Source organism: Mus caroli, unplaced genomic scaffold, assembly GCF_978045245.1.
Source record: "Mus caroli unplaced genomic scaffold, Mus_caroli_1 scaffold_11, whole genome shotgun sequence".
Classification (NCBI taxonomy): Eukaryota; Metazoa; Chordata; class Mammalia; order Rodentia; family Muridae; genus Mus; species Mus caroli.
This window is the reverse complement of record NW_028227266.1, coordinates 117,068,417-117,082,853: the sequence shown is the minus strand read 5'-3', so window position 1 is coordinate 117,082,853 and position 14,437 is coordinate 117,068,417. Positions and strand designations below refer to the sequence as shown.

General features: G+C 44.9%; 1 protein-coding gene and 1 long non-coding RNA gene across 4 annotated transcripts in view; one reads left to right on the top strand and one right to left on the bottom strand.

The window, feature by feature from the left end:
* Window positions 1–3,355, bottom strand: part of LOC110302549 (uncharacterized) — a 65,289-nt gene extending 61,934 nt beyond the window's left edge. For both annotated transcript variants that reach the window (XR_015044567.1, XR_002378808.2), the window contains exon 1: window positions 3,053–3,355. This is a non-coding gene — a long non-coding RNA (uncharacterized LOC110302549). The remainder of the gene's footprint in view (window positions 1–3,052) is intronic.
* Window positions 3,356–3,513: 158 nt separating this feature from the next.
* Cmc1 (C-X9-C motif containing 1) overlaps window positions 3,514–14,437 on the top strand; it is a 78,225-nt gene continuing 67,301 nt past the window's right edge. The window contains exon 1 of one of the 2 annotated variants that reach the window (XM_085828161.1): window positions 3,514–3,686. In XM_085828161.1, coding sequence (XP_085684287.1) covers window positions 3,668–3,686 — 19 coding nt within the window. In that variant the 5' untranslated portion in view covers window positions 3,514–3,667. The remainder of the gene's footprint in view (window positions 3,687–14,437) is intronic. The other variant, XM_021171243.2, reaches the window with a different exon arrangement.

The window sequence follows — 14,437 nt, the reverse complement described above, 5'->3', positions numbered from 1 at the left end:
CAAGATATGCTCATTAGCTAGGGTGTGTGTGCATATGCCTGCACACACAGAGAAAAGGATATGAAATAATCTTCGGAAAGATTTTACTCCAATGCTGTTTTGCTATTTTTAGCCTTCAAATAGTGCCTAAGTTCTAGACTGCTTAGGACAACATGTTGATACACCATTGGGCCTAATGTTTAAGTTATAGCCTCTGGGTTCTTCTGGTATGATCTCATAACTACTCAAGCTTTGCAAGTTCTTCAGTGTGTTTAGAGGCCCTCCTGCTCCATTCTGCCAGTCAGCCCTTGCATCCCCACACCTGTGAAGTTGCTCACAGAACTCCCATCATTGGCCTCTGTCTTAGCTAGGGTTTCGATTGCTAGGATAAAACACCATATCCAGAAGCAACTCACAAGGAAAGGGGTTTTTACCACACAACTCTTAGTTCATACTCCATTACTGCGATAGGTCGGGGCAAGATCTCAAGGCAGGAACCCACTCGGAGGCAGAAACTGATCCAGAAGCTGTAGAAGAACACTGCTCAGGCTGGAGAGATGGCTCAGCGGGTAAGAGCACTGACTGCTCTTCCAAAGGTCCTGAGTTCACCAGCAACCACATGGTGGTTCACAACCATCTGCAATGAGATCTGGTGCCCTCTTCTGGTGTGTCTGAAAACAGCTACAGTGTACTTATGTATAATAAATAAATCTTTAAAAAAAAAAAAAAAGAAAAAAAGAACACTGCTCACTGGCTTGATTCTGCATGGCTTGCTCAGTCTGCTCTCTTACACTACCAATGACATTGCCCCCCAGGGGCTGGGCCTTCTCGTATCAATCAATTGTTAATCAAGAAAATGTTCTATAGACTTGACTACAGGACAGTCTTATGGAAGCATTTCTTCAATTAATATTCTCTCCTCTCAGATGTGTCTAGGTTTGTGTCAAGTTGACAATCTCAAACCAACACAGCCACTGACTGCTTCCATGTTCTAGATGTCCTTCAAAACTGTCCTAATCTTTAATGCTTTTGCTCCAGTTTTTGTACTGGGACGACTTGGCCACCATCTTTTACGCCAAGGGCAACTTTAACTGATTTTTCATGGTTCCTCCAAACACCCTGGCACTCCATCCCTTCTGAGAGATTACTGGGGGGTTGTTGGGTACCACACACATTTTAGCCTTAGGGATCATGCTTGTAGATGGCGCAGAAATGCGGTTCCAGATGTCTAGGATGGTGCGTTTTCCTTACTCTGAATTTCTGTACTGTCCAAGAAATTATCTACATAACTTGGGAATTTTCTTGCTTTGAGTTGCCAACTTATTTCTGCCGGGAACGAGCAAAAGGAGCGTATTCTCAGTGCCACCACTTTGTTTTCAGACGCCCGTTAGTCACAGGGAGAAGCTGAATTCAAGGTCCCAAGGTCCAGGGGATCTGAGGACTTCCCTATCGCTCAACAGCTTCTGTGGTAAAAGGCTGTCTGAGTCCAGCCATCCCTAGGACCTCGCTGGGAGGGTTAAACAAGTTCACAGGCAGCTTTGCCCCCTTATCACTCTCATCTCAGACCTAAAGTCTAGGAGAATGAATTAAGGAGCTTGAACAGGTGCCCTGGATATGGTCCCGTCTCCAATGGGTAGCCCCTTATTTAAGCCACAATGTCAAAATACAATTGGATCACACTGTGGCTCCCCTCCCCTCACTTTGTGTTTCCATCCTATACAAGTGTCGTGTAACCTCCCTATAGCTAAACAGTTCAGATCCCGAACCGGCTGCCTCCCCGAGCGCTCAGAAAATCAAGCTTTCATTTTAAAGCTTCTGTCTGTAAAGGGAGTTTTCTCAGCTTCCACCCAAACCGGACAATTTCCTAAGACTTAACTCCTAAAAATGATGTGTATTGTATTTAAGAGTGACTTGTAAAGATGATAAACGTTTTCCCCACCGCATTCCATTTACCATGAGGATGGTGTATGAGAAAGGGAATTTAGTTTAAGTACCAGGCATCGAGGTGTGGAGCTCAGCTTTCCGTGGTACGGAAAGTCTAGTTAGTCAATTTTAGGGAACACTGAAAAATAAAAAATTTCCAAAATATTACTATCTAGGATAAGGCAAAAGCAAGCAGCAACTGTTTAGATATTCTGAAAGGTGAATTGTTTTAAGTAACAAACATCGAACAATAATGTTTCAAGTGATAGTCATGGCATAAGCCATATAAGAGGTCCCTCACGGTCTCTGGGATGTGTTCTGTTTTGAGCGTGTTCCTAAGATGACCATGGAAATGAAACTCAAGTACAGAAAACCCACCGGAACTTATTATTTTCATGTCGAAGGCCACTAGGTGTGGCTACAGGATTCGAGAGAGCGTACCCAGTTCTAACTGGAGCAGACCCAATGTATTCCCTTTATCAAGATATGTTTTGCATATGTGGTTTAATTACTTGAATGTTGGGTGCCCGACTTCTGTTTCTGTAACTCACCTCACCGTCTCTAAAATGTTCAGGTGTTCCTGTTACACATCCAGTGGTCAGCTGGAGCTACACCGGCATCTGCCTAATCTAACAAATCATTCACTTCCAGCAAAATAAAAAGGGCCTCCATAGCACTTTCCGCGTGTGTTCCTCAGCACATTTATAAAACATACAAGCAAAGGAACCGCCTTCCTGCCCGGCTGAGTGAAGCTTTAATTCACCTTGGCACCTCAGCGGACAGCTGTAATGAGAGCATTATCTCCAAATAGGCCCTTAAACGGGAGCCCTGCTGAGCAGAGACACACTTTCCCAGGCCTGTTCAACTGTGATTTCTTTTCTGCCAACTGACCAGGCGGGCTCAGCAGCAGGGAAGGAAGGTCTGCAGGTAGGTGTCGAGAGGATCATTTGGAAAGCCTTGAATCCCTTGCAGGGAAGAGGCAGCTGCTCCATGTTTTCCCAAACATCTGTCGCCGGCCTTACTCACCCTTTGGAGGCTCGAGCTCATTAAACAGAGATCTGATCACGACTCAGAGGAGATCTGATCACGACTCAGAACTGAAGGTCGCTCAGAGAGCGGAAACAGGCCTAAGTGCCACCCAGAAAGTTACCTTTCCCTTATGTCAGCAACAAAGTACAGCTTTCAAGCAGTGTCAAGATCCATAACACCACCCAGACTGGACTGTCCGCCCAGGGGATGTCACAAAACAGAGGTCTCCTGTGCAGGACTCCTGCAGGTGGCTTTTCTCCCAGGAACAGCGCGTTGAGAATAAGGGCTTTATTTGTATTACTTTGCCTCTGGCACTCAAGACTGGGGCTGAAACCCGACAGGGACAGAAGGACTAACGACTGAATGACCGGGACATTCAGTACTGTTGAGATATGAGGCCTAAGTCTCAAAGCCCACGTGCTACTTCGAAAAGCCAGGCAGTGCACACACGAGGCGGCCTCTTGGGAGCGCATGCGTGGCCACGCCCTCTTTCCCTGCGAAACCCGTCCCCTTTCCAGCAGGATTCCGGGAGAGGGCAGTCGGGCGCAGGCGTAGAACAAACCGGAAGTAGGAACAAGGGACGTGGGCGTGGCCAGTTCTCGCTGCAGAGGTCGCGCTCGGGCTCTCCGGTCCGAGGCTGCGGGCGAGCAGGCGGCTGCGCGCGCAGCCCAGCGCAGGCTCCTCCCCTGCCAGCCCCGTAGCGCTTGAGTGGCTTGCTGCTTCTCCGCCCTCCGAGATGGCGCTGGACCCCGCAGGTACTGGGGTCGGCGTGGTTGTGAGGGCCTGGGCGCGGGTCTCTGCCCGGCGCCGGCGGTCAGGTGCTCGGAGGATGCATGGCTTCCGCGGCTAGCGCCTCACCTAGCCCGGCGGCTGGGTTTCCACTCTCCGCGACAGGCTGTCCATCTGCCGCTCGCTGGGGCTCTGGTGCTCAGTGAGGGGCGTTGGGTTCCTTGTGTCAACTTCCATCATCTCTTCAATCTCTGCACCGTCTCGTCTAGTTGTTTTTTGTTTGTTTGTTTGTTTGTTTTTTGTTTTTTTTTAAAATTTGTTTTTCCTCCGTTGGGGCGCAGGCTCCTTTTAAACAGTATAGGGTATAGACACAGTTGTCCCAGAAAACTGTGCACAGTTTGACATTTTGTTCCGGGAATTTTATGCCGTCTACTCCCAAGTTCATCCTTGTAGCCCAGTGTGACAAAGGCTCCAGGACCGACTGGCTAGAGTCGTTTTCTTGGAAACGGCATTTCCGAGTTTTAACTTGCATGGTTTCACTTAGGTTTGCAGTCCAGTTCAGTTGCTCAGGAAGTTTTACAGAAGCGCACTCAGTACTTTTAACTAACGGCGAAGAGACAGAGATGGAAAGGTAGTGGTAATGAGTCTATAGTCTTTTTTTGTTTGTTTTGGTTTTTGGTTTTTCGAGGCAGGCTTTCTCTGTGTAGCCCTGGCTGTCCTGGAACTCACTCTGTAGACCAGGCTGGCCTCGAACTCAGAAATCCGCCTGCCTCTGCCTCCCAAGCGCTGGGATTAAAGGCGTGCACCACCACTCCCTGGCGAGTCTAATCTTTATGGATAGAAAAACTCAAGGTATTGGTAGGTTAGAGACTTTCAGACCTTTGAAGATTCTGAATCGAAAGCTCACGTGTGGCCCTCAAATAGGGTGGAAACTAGGTATAGCATTCAAATAACTGGTCACTTTGTTATAAAGCTAAGTGTATTCAATTGTTCCAGAATAGTATTTGCATGGTTGGTTCTTTTATCTCCATTTTCACAGAGTAGGAAGCAGGCTCAGAAAGGTTAAGCCGCTGCCTGTAGTCACTCCCCCTAGCTCGTTCCTAGCTGCAGGTCCATCAGATGTGAATTCAAATGTCCCTTCCTCATAGAACTTAGCACTGTCTAAAGCAAACGTCTGTTCTGTTCATCTGCTGCAGCACCCTGCTTACTCTCCACCCAATGTCATAGACCAGAGTCTACAAGTGTCTGTCTATATCATGTCTGAGCACAGATAATGGTAGACTCGGGTACTTCTATAATTTCAAGCATGAAGCAGTTGTAGAACACCGCTCCATCCTACCAGTTTGAGGCAAAATATTTGGACTGGACTCTGAAGCAGCAGTAGACCCAGGTTTGCAGCAGCAACATGAGCAGCGGTTATGTGGTAAAGCATACTGAGTCTTCCTTGGTTTGAGGGTGACTGCTTTGATGGGAAGGCAGGAGGCAGTAATGAGGAATGGGGTAAGGGAAGTTCAGGTAAAGCGCATATGATTTGGGTATTTTATGACCTTGAAGATAATCTCATGCAGATAGGGGTGGGGCACTCAGGTTAAAGCAGTGGCTCTCAGCCTTCCTAACGCTGAGACCCTCAGGTTCCTCAGGTTGTGGTGACCCCCCCAACCACAGAATCATGTTCATTGCTACTTCATAACTGCAATTTCACTACTGTTAGGAAACATAAATTTCTTGGAGATAGAAGCTTGCCAAAAGGGATGGTAATCCCACAGGTTGGGAGCCACTGGGTTAAAGGCCTGCATGGATCTTTATTTAGACAGATGAGAAAATGTAAGAAACACTTCATATTTGCTCTCAGCAGTTTCTTGTTACTCTTCACCCCCTGGGAATGTGTAGTGTGCTCAAGGCTACATTGCTATTGGCCTATTGGCGTTTTTTTGTTTTTCTTTTTTTTTTCTTTTTGGTTTTTGGTTTTTCCGAGACAGCGTTTCTCTGTGTAGCCCTGGCTGTCTTGGAACTCACTCAGTAGACCAGGCTGGTCTCGAACTCAGAAGTCCGCCTGCCTCTGCCTCCCGAGTGCTGGGATTAAAGACATGTGCCACCACTGCCTGGCTTTGCTATTGTCTGTTAGGGCCAAGTTTTGTTAGAAACCTTGTGGTTTCCTTCTCAACCAAGGCTGTCAGCCATACTTTTAAAGTACTTTTTGGTAAAAATAAACTTGTTGGGGGTCCCAGAATTCATGGTATATTGTTCTGTAATCTAGGAAACGGTAATATAAAGGACAAACAAGGACCCCACCTGAAATAGCTTCTCCCTGTTGGTTCACAGACACTTAAAGACACATTATGAAGAAAGATTGTGAGGGGAGCGGTGCTTTTGCTAAGCTGAGAGCGTGTGGAGAAGTGCCATCTGCTTTGCTGTGTCAAGGATGAGAAGGCGCTTCCATGAAAAGCTGGGGCTGGGACCAGGGTGGGCATTCAAAGTGGCAAATGCTTGGAAAACATTGAACTGACAGAGGGGTAGAGTACAGAGGAGAACCATAGGAGAAAGTTAAGAAAGTAGGCTCGAGATGAACACCTAGCTGGTTTAGGCCTTGAATTCGATGATAAAGCATTTTAATTCTTTTTTTTTCCTCAAAGTCTGGACCCAACAGTGAGATGTAGGCTGCATCCGAATTCTTGTGTGACTCTTCCTTTAGACTTTTCCATTTATAAAGTTGGTAACACCACTCCCTGAAGGTTTATCAGCCACACTTGTGCTTACTCTTTTCTACTGTCCTAAGTGGAAGAGGCTAGAGAAAGGAAAAAGATGCCAAGTGAAGTGGTAATGAGAGGGATTGAATTCATACTGATGCCTGCCTGAGCTGCACTCGTAGATCCTCCGACACTGCAGTACTTGTTAGCCAGTTCCAACATGCCGCTCTGCACGCACGATCCCAGTTCTGCTGACTTATCACTCACTAACTGTGCGTGTGTGTGTGATACACACAGACATATGTATGTATATATATGTGTATGTATGTATATATGCATGTATGTATGTATATATGTATTATGTATGTATATATGTATGTATATACGTATGTATGTATGTATGTATATATGTGTATGCATATATATATATGCATGTATGTATTATGTATGTATATATGTATGTGTGCATGTATATATGTATGTATATACGTATATATGTATGTATGGTCTCTGTTCTGAAAGGAGATTCTTACAACCTTCAGTCATAACTGGGACCTTTGACCCCAATAATATTGCAAGAGTTTGTAGTGCAGCTCATTCTCCTATACTAGGACTTAAGTTTATCTTATTTCAAGTTACAGTTCTTTGCAAAATCATAATACTTTCTGTAAACATTGTATATTTTAGAAAAATCTAGTCAAATTTAGTGATTAAAACTTGCAAAGATGTTTTTAAAAACATATAACCCACTATCACCTATTAATACAAATGTTAAAATTCATGCTTGTTAAGTATAATTTTCAGAAAGGTAAAATTATGACTCATGCAAAAAAATGGATATGTGTTAAAGATTTTCTTCAACTCATTAATTAGTGAAGGAACCAGTAAGATATAAAAATTAGTCCAAAAAATATTTCAGAAACTAGGTATGTAGACAGTTTTATCGGTTATGGCCATGGATAAGAACTTAATTTACATCAGGTCCTCTTTGGTGCTGTTGCTTTAAAAGTTTATTTTGGCCTGCGTGGTGGTGCACGCCTTTGATCCCAGCACTCGGGAGGTAGAGGCAGGCGGATTTCTGAGTTCGAGGCCAGTCTGGTCTACAGAGTGAGTTCCAGGACAGCCAGGACTACACAGAGAAACCCTGTCTTGAAAAAACAACAACAAAAAAAAATTATTTTGATTTCTGCTTTATAACAGTTTTAGAAGTTAGCCTCTGTCCCTAACTGATATATACTGATACTTTCAGTTATTGGGTTAGATATAAATCTATCTAGATTTATATCTAACCCAATAACTGAAAGTATCAGGAAACTATCTGCTTACACCTTTGCCTATTCTGGTATTTCATGAAATGTTTCTGAATTTATTATGTTTCCAGATGACAGCCACAGGGGTCATTCTTTGGGTGTACGACCCAGGAGAGCTCCTGCCACCTCTTTCTCTTCTCTCCTTTTAGGACGGCCAAGGCTTCTCTTCCCTTGTTAGTTAGCCCAGGTTCCTCCTTTCCCTTTACTTTTGCAAAATGCCTGTCTGTCTGTCTGTCTGTCTGTGCCCTTCTGGGGGTGTCCATTGCTGTTCTCTTCAAGGAATCTGGGAAGTGGAGAAAGCTGGTCCTGGCTAAGCTTGAACTGGGAAGTGAGGTGAGGAGCCTGCTGCCATCCCGTGGGTGGGGCTTAGGTGTAGGTGTATAGTGCATGGGGCTCAGGTCTATGGTTTCATGCGAGGGAGAAGGCTGCAGTGACAAGGCCAGGCTCACTCTGCTTCTCCTTCTAGCTTGAGTGTTACCTCGTGGAATGTGCATTTAGAACTCGCACTTATATTCACTGGAGACTTACTTTCTGGTAAGTTAGATGTCTAAGCAAGCATATTTGAAGACTCTCCCCCCATCCCCACCTTGAGCATTGTGAGCTTAGTTCTGTGAGGTGTATGCTTGACTGGAAACTTAACGTTTGCCATGGCTTTTTATTCAGGCAGGGTCTTATGTAGTTTTGTCCAGCCTTAAGCTTATGCTTGTGCTCCTCCTGATGCTCAACCCCCCCCACCTCCAGGCTGGGATGCATGCACCACCACACCTGCTTACGTGGAGCCGGGATTGCAGAACCAGGCCTTCGTGCCTCATCCCCAGACTCATCCTGGCTGGCCTTGAACTTACTATGTAACCCACACTGGCTTCAGGTGTGTGTGATCCCCTTCCTTAGCCTCCAAGATGTTGGATTACAGTTGTGCATCATGATTTCCTAGAGTCTCTTTAGACAGGCAGGACCATGGTGCTCCAGAGTGGAAACAGTCACTAGTTGGCTTGTGCATTTGATATATCTAGTCTAGAAGTGTATTTGCCTTAGAAAATGCATTGTTTTGGCCCCAGTGGATTAACTTGATGGTGTTCGCATGGGTTGCTGTGAAAAGTTTAGAGACATTGGGATAAACAAACTGCACAGAAAGAAGACTTGACGTAGAAGCCTGAGTCATGCTAGTCGGGGGCTTCCCTGTGAAGACGGTAAATACAGAAGTGTCCGTAAACCCTCAAGAGCTTCAAATTCTATTTTGAGAGAAGGACCAGAAGGTTTTAGGTACATGGTAACATGTAGAATTTTGCTTGTTTTCTGCCGTTCTGGGTTTTGATTATCGATGTGCCCATCCTTAGCTGATGCGGTAAGTGATGCATCTTTCTTAGGTATCCTCTCGCGTCACGCGCATCATGTGGTTATCTTTGGTGGTGGTGGTGGTTTTAGTTACCTCCCGAAAGCTTTCCCTTTCTTTGCTGTCTCTTTCTCCCTCTTGCAGTTATTATGTCCTCTGTAGGTAGAGTGCCATGCTGGGTAAATGTCCCCTCCTTACAAATCCTGTGATTTAGCATCACTTGGCTCTTACTAAAACGGTTTTCCATCGTCAACATTTCATCTGCATTTCCTAAGTGAGTGGTGACATTTTTGCAAGAGGCGTCCCTTAGTGTCCTAGCATGTACTCAGGAATGTGTTATGGGTGTGACTGTAAGGACCACAGGGCCCCTTTTCAGTGGCTTACAGCTCATCTGTATTTGGAATTGTGTTTGTGTTTAAATTGACTATTGCAAGTCGTTTTTCACCAGCCTCTGTATCCTTGTGATATCATCCTGTTTTTTGAACATTTTCTTATTTCCTTCACACAAGATACCTAAGGTTTATCTTATACTGGTTCATAGAATTTGTTATTTCTTTGAGCAGCCCCGTTTTCCTTTTTAAATTTAGGGACAGTAGAAAGGAAGGCCACAGGTGTAGGCTCCACTTGGATGTTTTACATGCAGTGCTTTGTGTAATTCTTCGCTTTTCCTCCCAACCATTAACTCCCAGGAATAACAACTCTGAGGGTAATGACTTACAGATAAATGCTTAGGCCATACGCTCCTCCGGCTTGCTCTCTGACCAGCTCATAACTCAGTTATCCCCCTTATTCTAACCGGAGTTCAGCAACGCTGCTGGTTTCCTTTCTTCATCTTCTCATGTCCATCTCCTTAGTGTTCTAGGGAGAATCTCTCTCTCTGTCCCTCTGGATGTCCCACCTCCTATTTTCTGCCTCAGCTCATTGGCCATAAGCTTTTTTATTGACAGGTGATGCTTGTAAGAGATTCCCTCTATAGCTTTATTGATGTGGTTCTCTCAGAAAGGGAAGTATAAGGGAGACAGGGTGGAGGAAATGGAAGAATGTGGTTTCTGGGAAGCTTAGCCTCAGTCTGATCATTTCCTGTGCACCAAAACTGCATAGGTTGTCCTGGTGTGGAGGCAAGGGAGCTGGACTTAGGAACCATTTTTCAGTGACGTTGTTACCACAGGAGTGGGAGGAAGGCAGCAGTAGGAGGACTTAGAGAGGTTCCTGCTCATGGGCAGCTCTGGGGATTGTAGAGGTGAATGCACCAACATTTCTGCCATGGGAGACATACCAGCTGGTGTGTGTGTGTGTGTGTGTGTTTGTTTGTTTGTTTTTGGCTTTAGCGAGACAGAGTTTCTCTGTGTAGCCCTGGATGTCCTGGAATTCACTCTGTAGACCAGGCTGGCCTCGAACTCATAAATCCGCCTGCCTCTGTGGTGGATCCCAAGTGCTAGGAATAAAGGCGTGTGCCACCACTGCCCAGCTGATGTGTTTATAAAAGGATAAAGAGAGGGGGGGTATGTTCTATGGAGGTGTGGTGAGTTATGGGGGAAGGGGTGCCTCAGTGGGCCCATGCTGAGGCATCCCTTCCCATTGAGGGAACAGTCACAAGATGGTATGGTATAGAGTAGAGTTTAATTAAGGGCATGGGAGGGGAGTTAAGAGGGTATAGAGGCAGAGAAAGAGAGAGGAGGGGAGGGGAGTGGAGGAGAAGGGAGGGGAGTAGAGTAGAGGCTGGCCATGAGCGCGTGGAGAGAGAGAGAGAGGAGAGGGGAATGGGGAGAGAATAGGAGAAGGAAGACAGGAGCAAGAGAGCAAGAGAGGAGCAAGAGCAAGAGAGGGAGGAGAGGCAAGCAGCTGCTTTTACAGTGGGTCTGGCCTACCTGGCTGTTGCCAGGTAACTGTGGGGCAGAGCTTAGACAGAATGCTAACACCGGCTCCATCCTAAAACTAAACTATCTGAAACTATCAGGAATCTTAATTTGGATAGCAATGGGTATTTACATAAATACACTGTATTTTGTAATGTTTTTCAGGATTGTAGTAAAAGCTCTTGAGTGACGTTGGCCTAGGATGAGCCTGGAACTGGCCATGTAGATAGATGCATCTTTTTCTTTCGTTTCCTTCTTTTTCATTCTTCATTGTTCATTTCTTTAAAAGTTTCCGAAGAAGCTTCCCTGATTGCCGTCCCTCTCTCAGTCTTTAAAAAAGTAATTGAAATTCGCATGCCAAGAACCGTATAGAAATAATATAGACTCTGTGTGTGGTGCCTCTCCCCTCCTAAGTCCAGCTTGTTTTTCTTGAGATCTAATGGGAAATCTGTAGATGTGATTTGTCTAAAACCATTGGAGATAAAGGAAAACTTGAAGTAGAAAGCAAGAAGGTAAAACAGCAGTGTAGGAGACAGTATGGTTTTCCCATGCATGGCTGGACAGGCCCAGACAGTTGGAGATGGTCTACCAAGAAGGTACCTGTGCTGTGCTGGGTCACAGACTCTTCACCAAGATGGGAAGATGTAGGACTGACTTCCGGTTTCGGGTGTCATCAGCTGCAGGTAGCATCATAGGAGGTTTTGGGGTGAGAGAGAGGAGACAGAGATAGACCAGATATTTACTAAGGCGTCTTCAGGCCTGTAGTGTTTGTGATTCTGAATATTCCTCCTGGTTTGCAAGGGGTTTCTGTCTCAACACAGAAAGTTCAGAACAAAACCCTTGTTATTTTTTATTAGTACCATTATTTAATGGCTTATTTGTGGAAATACATGTTTATAGATGTCAAAAGATGAGAAATACTGGGCAGTATAAGTGAACCTAATAAAACTGTACTCAGATAAGAACATTAATACACAAATTAAACTTCTAGCTCAAAGGGCTATATTAGAACATTACATTAAAGGAATAAGATTGCTGGGAAAATTTGTAAAAAACTGATATTGTGGGTTTTTTTTTCTTATAATAATGAATTGTTACTGGGAGTTTTTTACAGCTCAAATTAAGCACAATTAATGATTAATTGAGAGCATAGACTTTCAAATGTGTGTGGTGCAGAATAAGGAAGTTTATCTGTCTTACTCCTTCTGTGTGTAGCCTGTAATGTGATAAGAGGTGCAGTACTCAGAACAAGTGTTCATAACTGTCGAATTTTGAAGCTGTCCTGTACAGTATTCATTAAGTGGTCTCATTGCGTATCTGCTGTATGCTCTGCTGTGAGGTAGAGAGTAGTTAAAAAAACAACTAGGGTCTCTAGACTCCACTAGCATAACTCATGCCGTCTCGGGAATCAGCCGCACTTTAGGATAATCTGGGGAGCCTTTACCGCCTCTCCTGCACTTCCAGAATAACTGTCTGGATGGAGCAAGGGTCAGAAACAGCCGCCTTCTATGGTGGACTTTAGCCAGGGTAAGAATCTAGAGTACCAGAGTCTTCCCTAGCTGGCTCACCATATCATAGCCAAACACCATAGCCCAGGTGACTCCCAGACTAGGTGGGTGGCTTGAACAATAGACGTGATATTCTTATCTTTCTGGAGGCGGGGCAATCCAAGATGCCAGTTAGTCTTGATATTGGTAACAATCCTCTGCCTTGCTGATAGATGCTTTCTAGATTTTCATGTAGTAGAAGGGAAGGGCTCTGTCTCTTTTATAAAGCCAGTCCTACCTGATGGTGACATTTAACCTCATCACTATAGAACTATCCGTACACTCCCTCCTGCCGTCTGCAGTCACATTGTGTAAACACTTTACCTGAAAGTAGGATAATGTAACTCAGAATGTCACAATGAAGGTTCCAGGTTAAGTTGAAATTGGCCTGTTGATGGGACTTGGAAATTCCCAGCAGACAGTTGAGAATGGGAGTGGAGGGCAGGGAGATGGGGGCGAGCACTTGGAGCAGTGGCGTCTGGGTAAGGGCCGCCATGCCTGGTGATCCTTGGCAGCACACACGCCAACTGGAAGTACACAGAGATTGGCATGCCCCGTGTGCCGGGATAACTCAACAGTTTGTGATGATTTCCATATCAAAGAAAGAAAGAGAAATGATCCCGTGGATTACCTTGAAGGAATCAGAGCGGCCGCTCACTGTGTCAGCTTCAGTGCTTTTCCCTGGAACTCTTAGCATTGTTCAGGATCTGTCTGGAAACATTGAGTGTTTGCTTCAGGTTTCTTATGATGAGTTAGTTTCACTATCATCGTTTTGTCTTAGTTCTGAAGGTGAGCGTAAGTCTTAGCCAGTTTAAGCGGAGATGAGTTGGGTAAGGAAGTAGGTGATTATCTGTGAGATGGAATGTGTCTCTTCTTCCACACTCACACACAAAGGTGAAAACATTTATCATGGTCCAGTTGAACCTGAATCTGAACGCCACGCTAGGAAAGGTGTGATTTGAGCATCCAAGCAGAAGCAGGCCTTGTGACATAAGCCCATAGACTCTCGGGAATTCCCTGCCCACCACACTGTCATACATGCTTTTCACAGAAATCTGATGAAAAATTACAAGATTAACAAAAAGAAACAGTGGAGACGTAGGCAAAGACACTGAGAAGCATTCAGAGTTGGGGGTATTCTACTGCTACCCAGATGCATTTGTGAGGAGAAGCAAGTCATTTGGGCAGAATATTGTTAAACAGGCCACAGGCAAATTTTCATTCCTTTATCTGTTCCCCATGGCTTGATGTCTTTTTACTGGAAACCAGTGGGAAATTCCTTGCACGAGGGGTGGTCTTCCAGTTTGGCTGTAGATGAAGCTTGTGAATTCCTTTTAAGAATTCACGGTTTCATGAGGATTGCATTGCAGCAAGAGTGCATTAGGTCTAAATTCGGTCTCCTTACATAGGCAGTGTCCTGCTTAGCCATGTATCCTTTGTAGCCTCATGTTGAAGTAATGCTGGGAATGGAAGGTCCACACCTGCCAGTCTGTAGAATCTGAGGTCTGAGAAGTAGGTGCTCCTGGTAACAGGCACAGTTCCTGTGAGTGAATATGGAATATGGAATATGGGTAGGCGGCAATCTGGAGCCCACAGTGATGGTCAGCTGGAGTGTGTTATTGTGGGAGACGGGACCCAGAAGCTAAGCACAAATAAACACAGCTACCACGTTGTATGTAATCTATGTATTTTGTAGAAGCTCTTGAGCTTTAAACAGATTTGTTGCTAACCTAACTTTTAATGTTTCTTCTCTTTGAATGTTTGCTGTTTCCTCTAACTGACAAATTGCTTCTCTTGCTATTTTTTTTAACTTAAAAAATTCTCTTCTGTAGGAGTCAGAATTCTATTTGACTTTCTTGTTTTTTTTTTTTTTAATCAATAGAAGAAGCAAACCTTGAACTTTGACATTTCCAATTTTCCCGCTCCCAAGCTGCCTCTGCGACCTTGCTGTCTGAAGGTTGTTTCCAGGCATCTTAGTCACTACAGACACTTACATAACCTCACTTGCCAGATCCTTAAGTAGGCCCCTGCTCCTTGTGAGTGA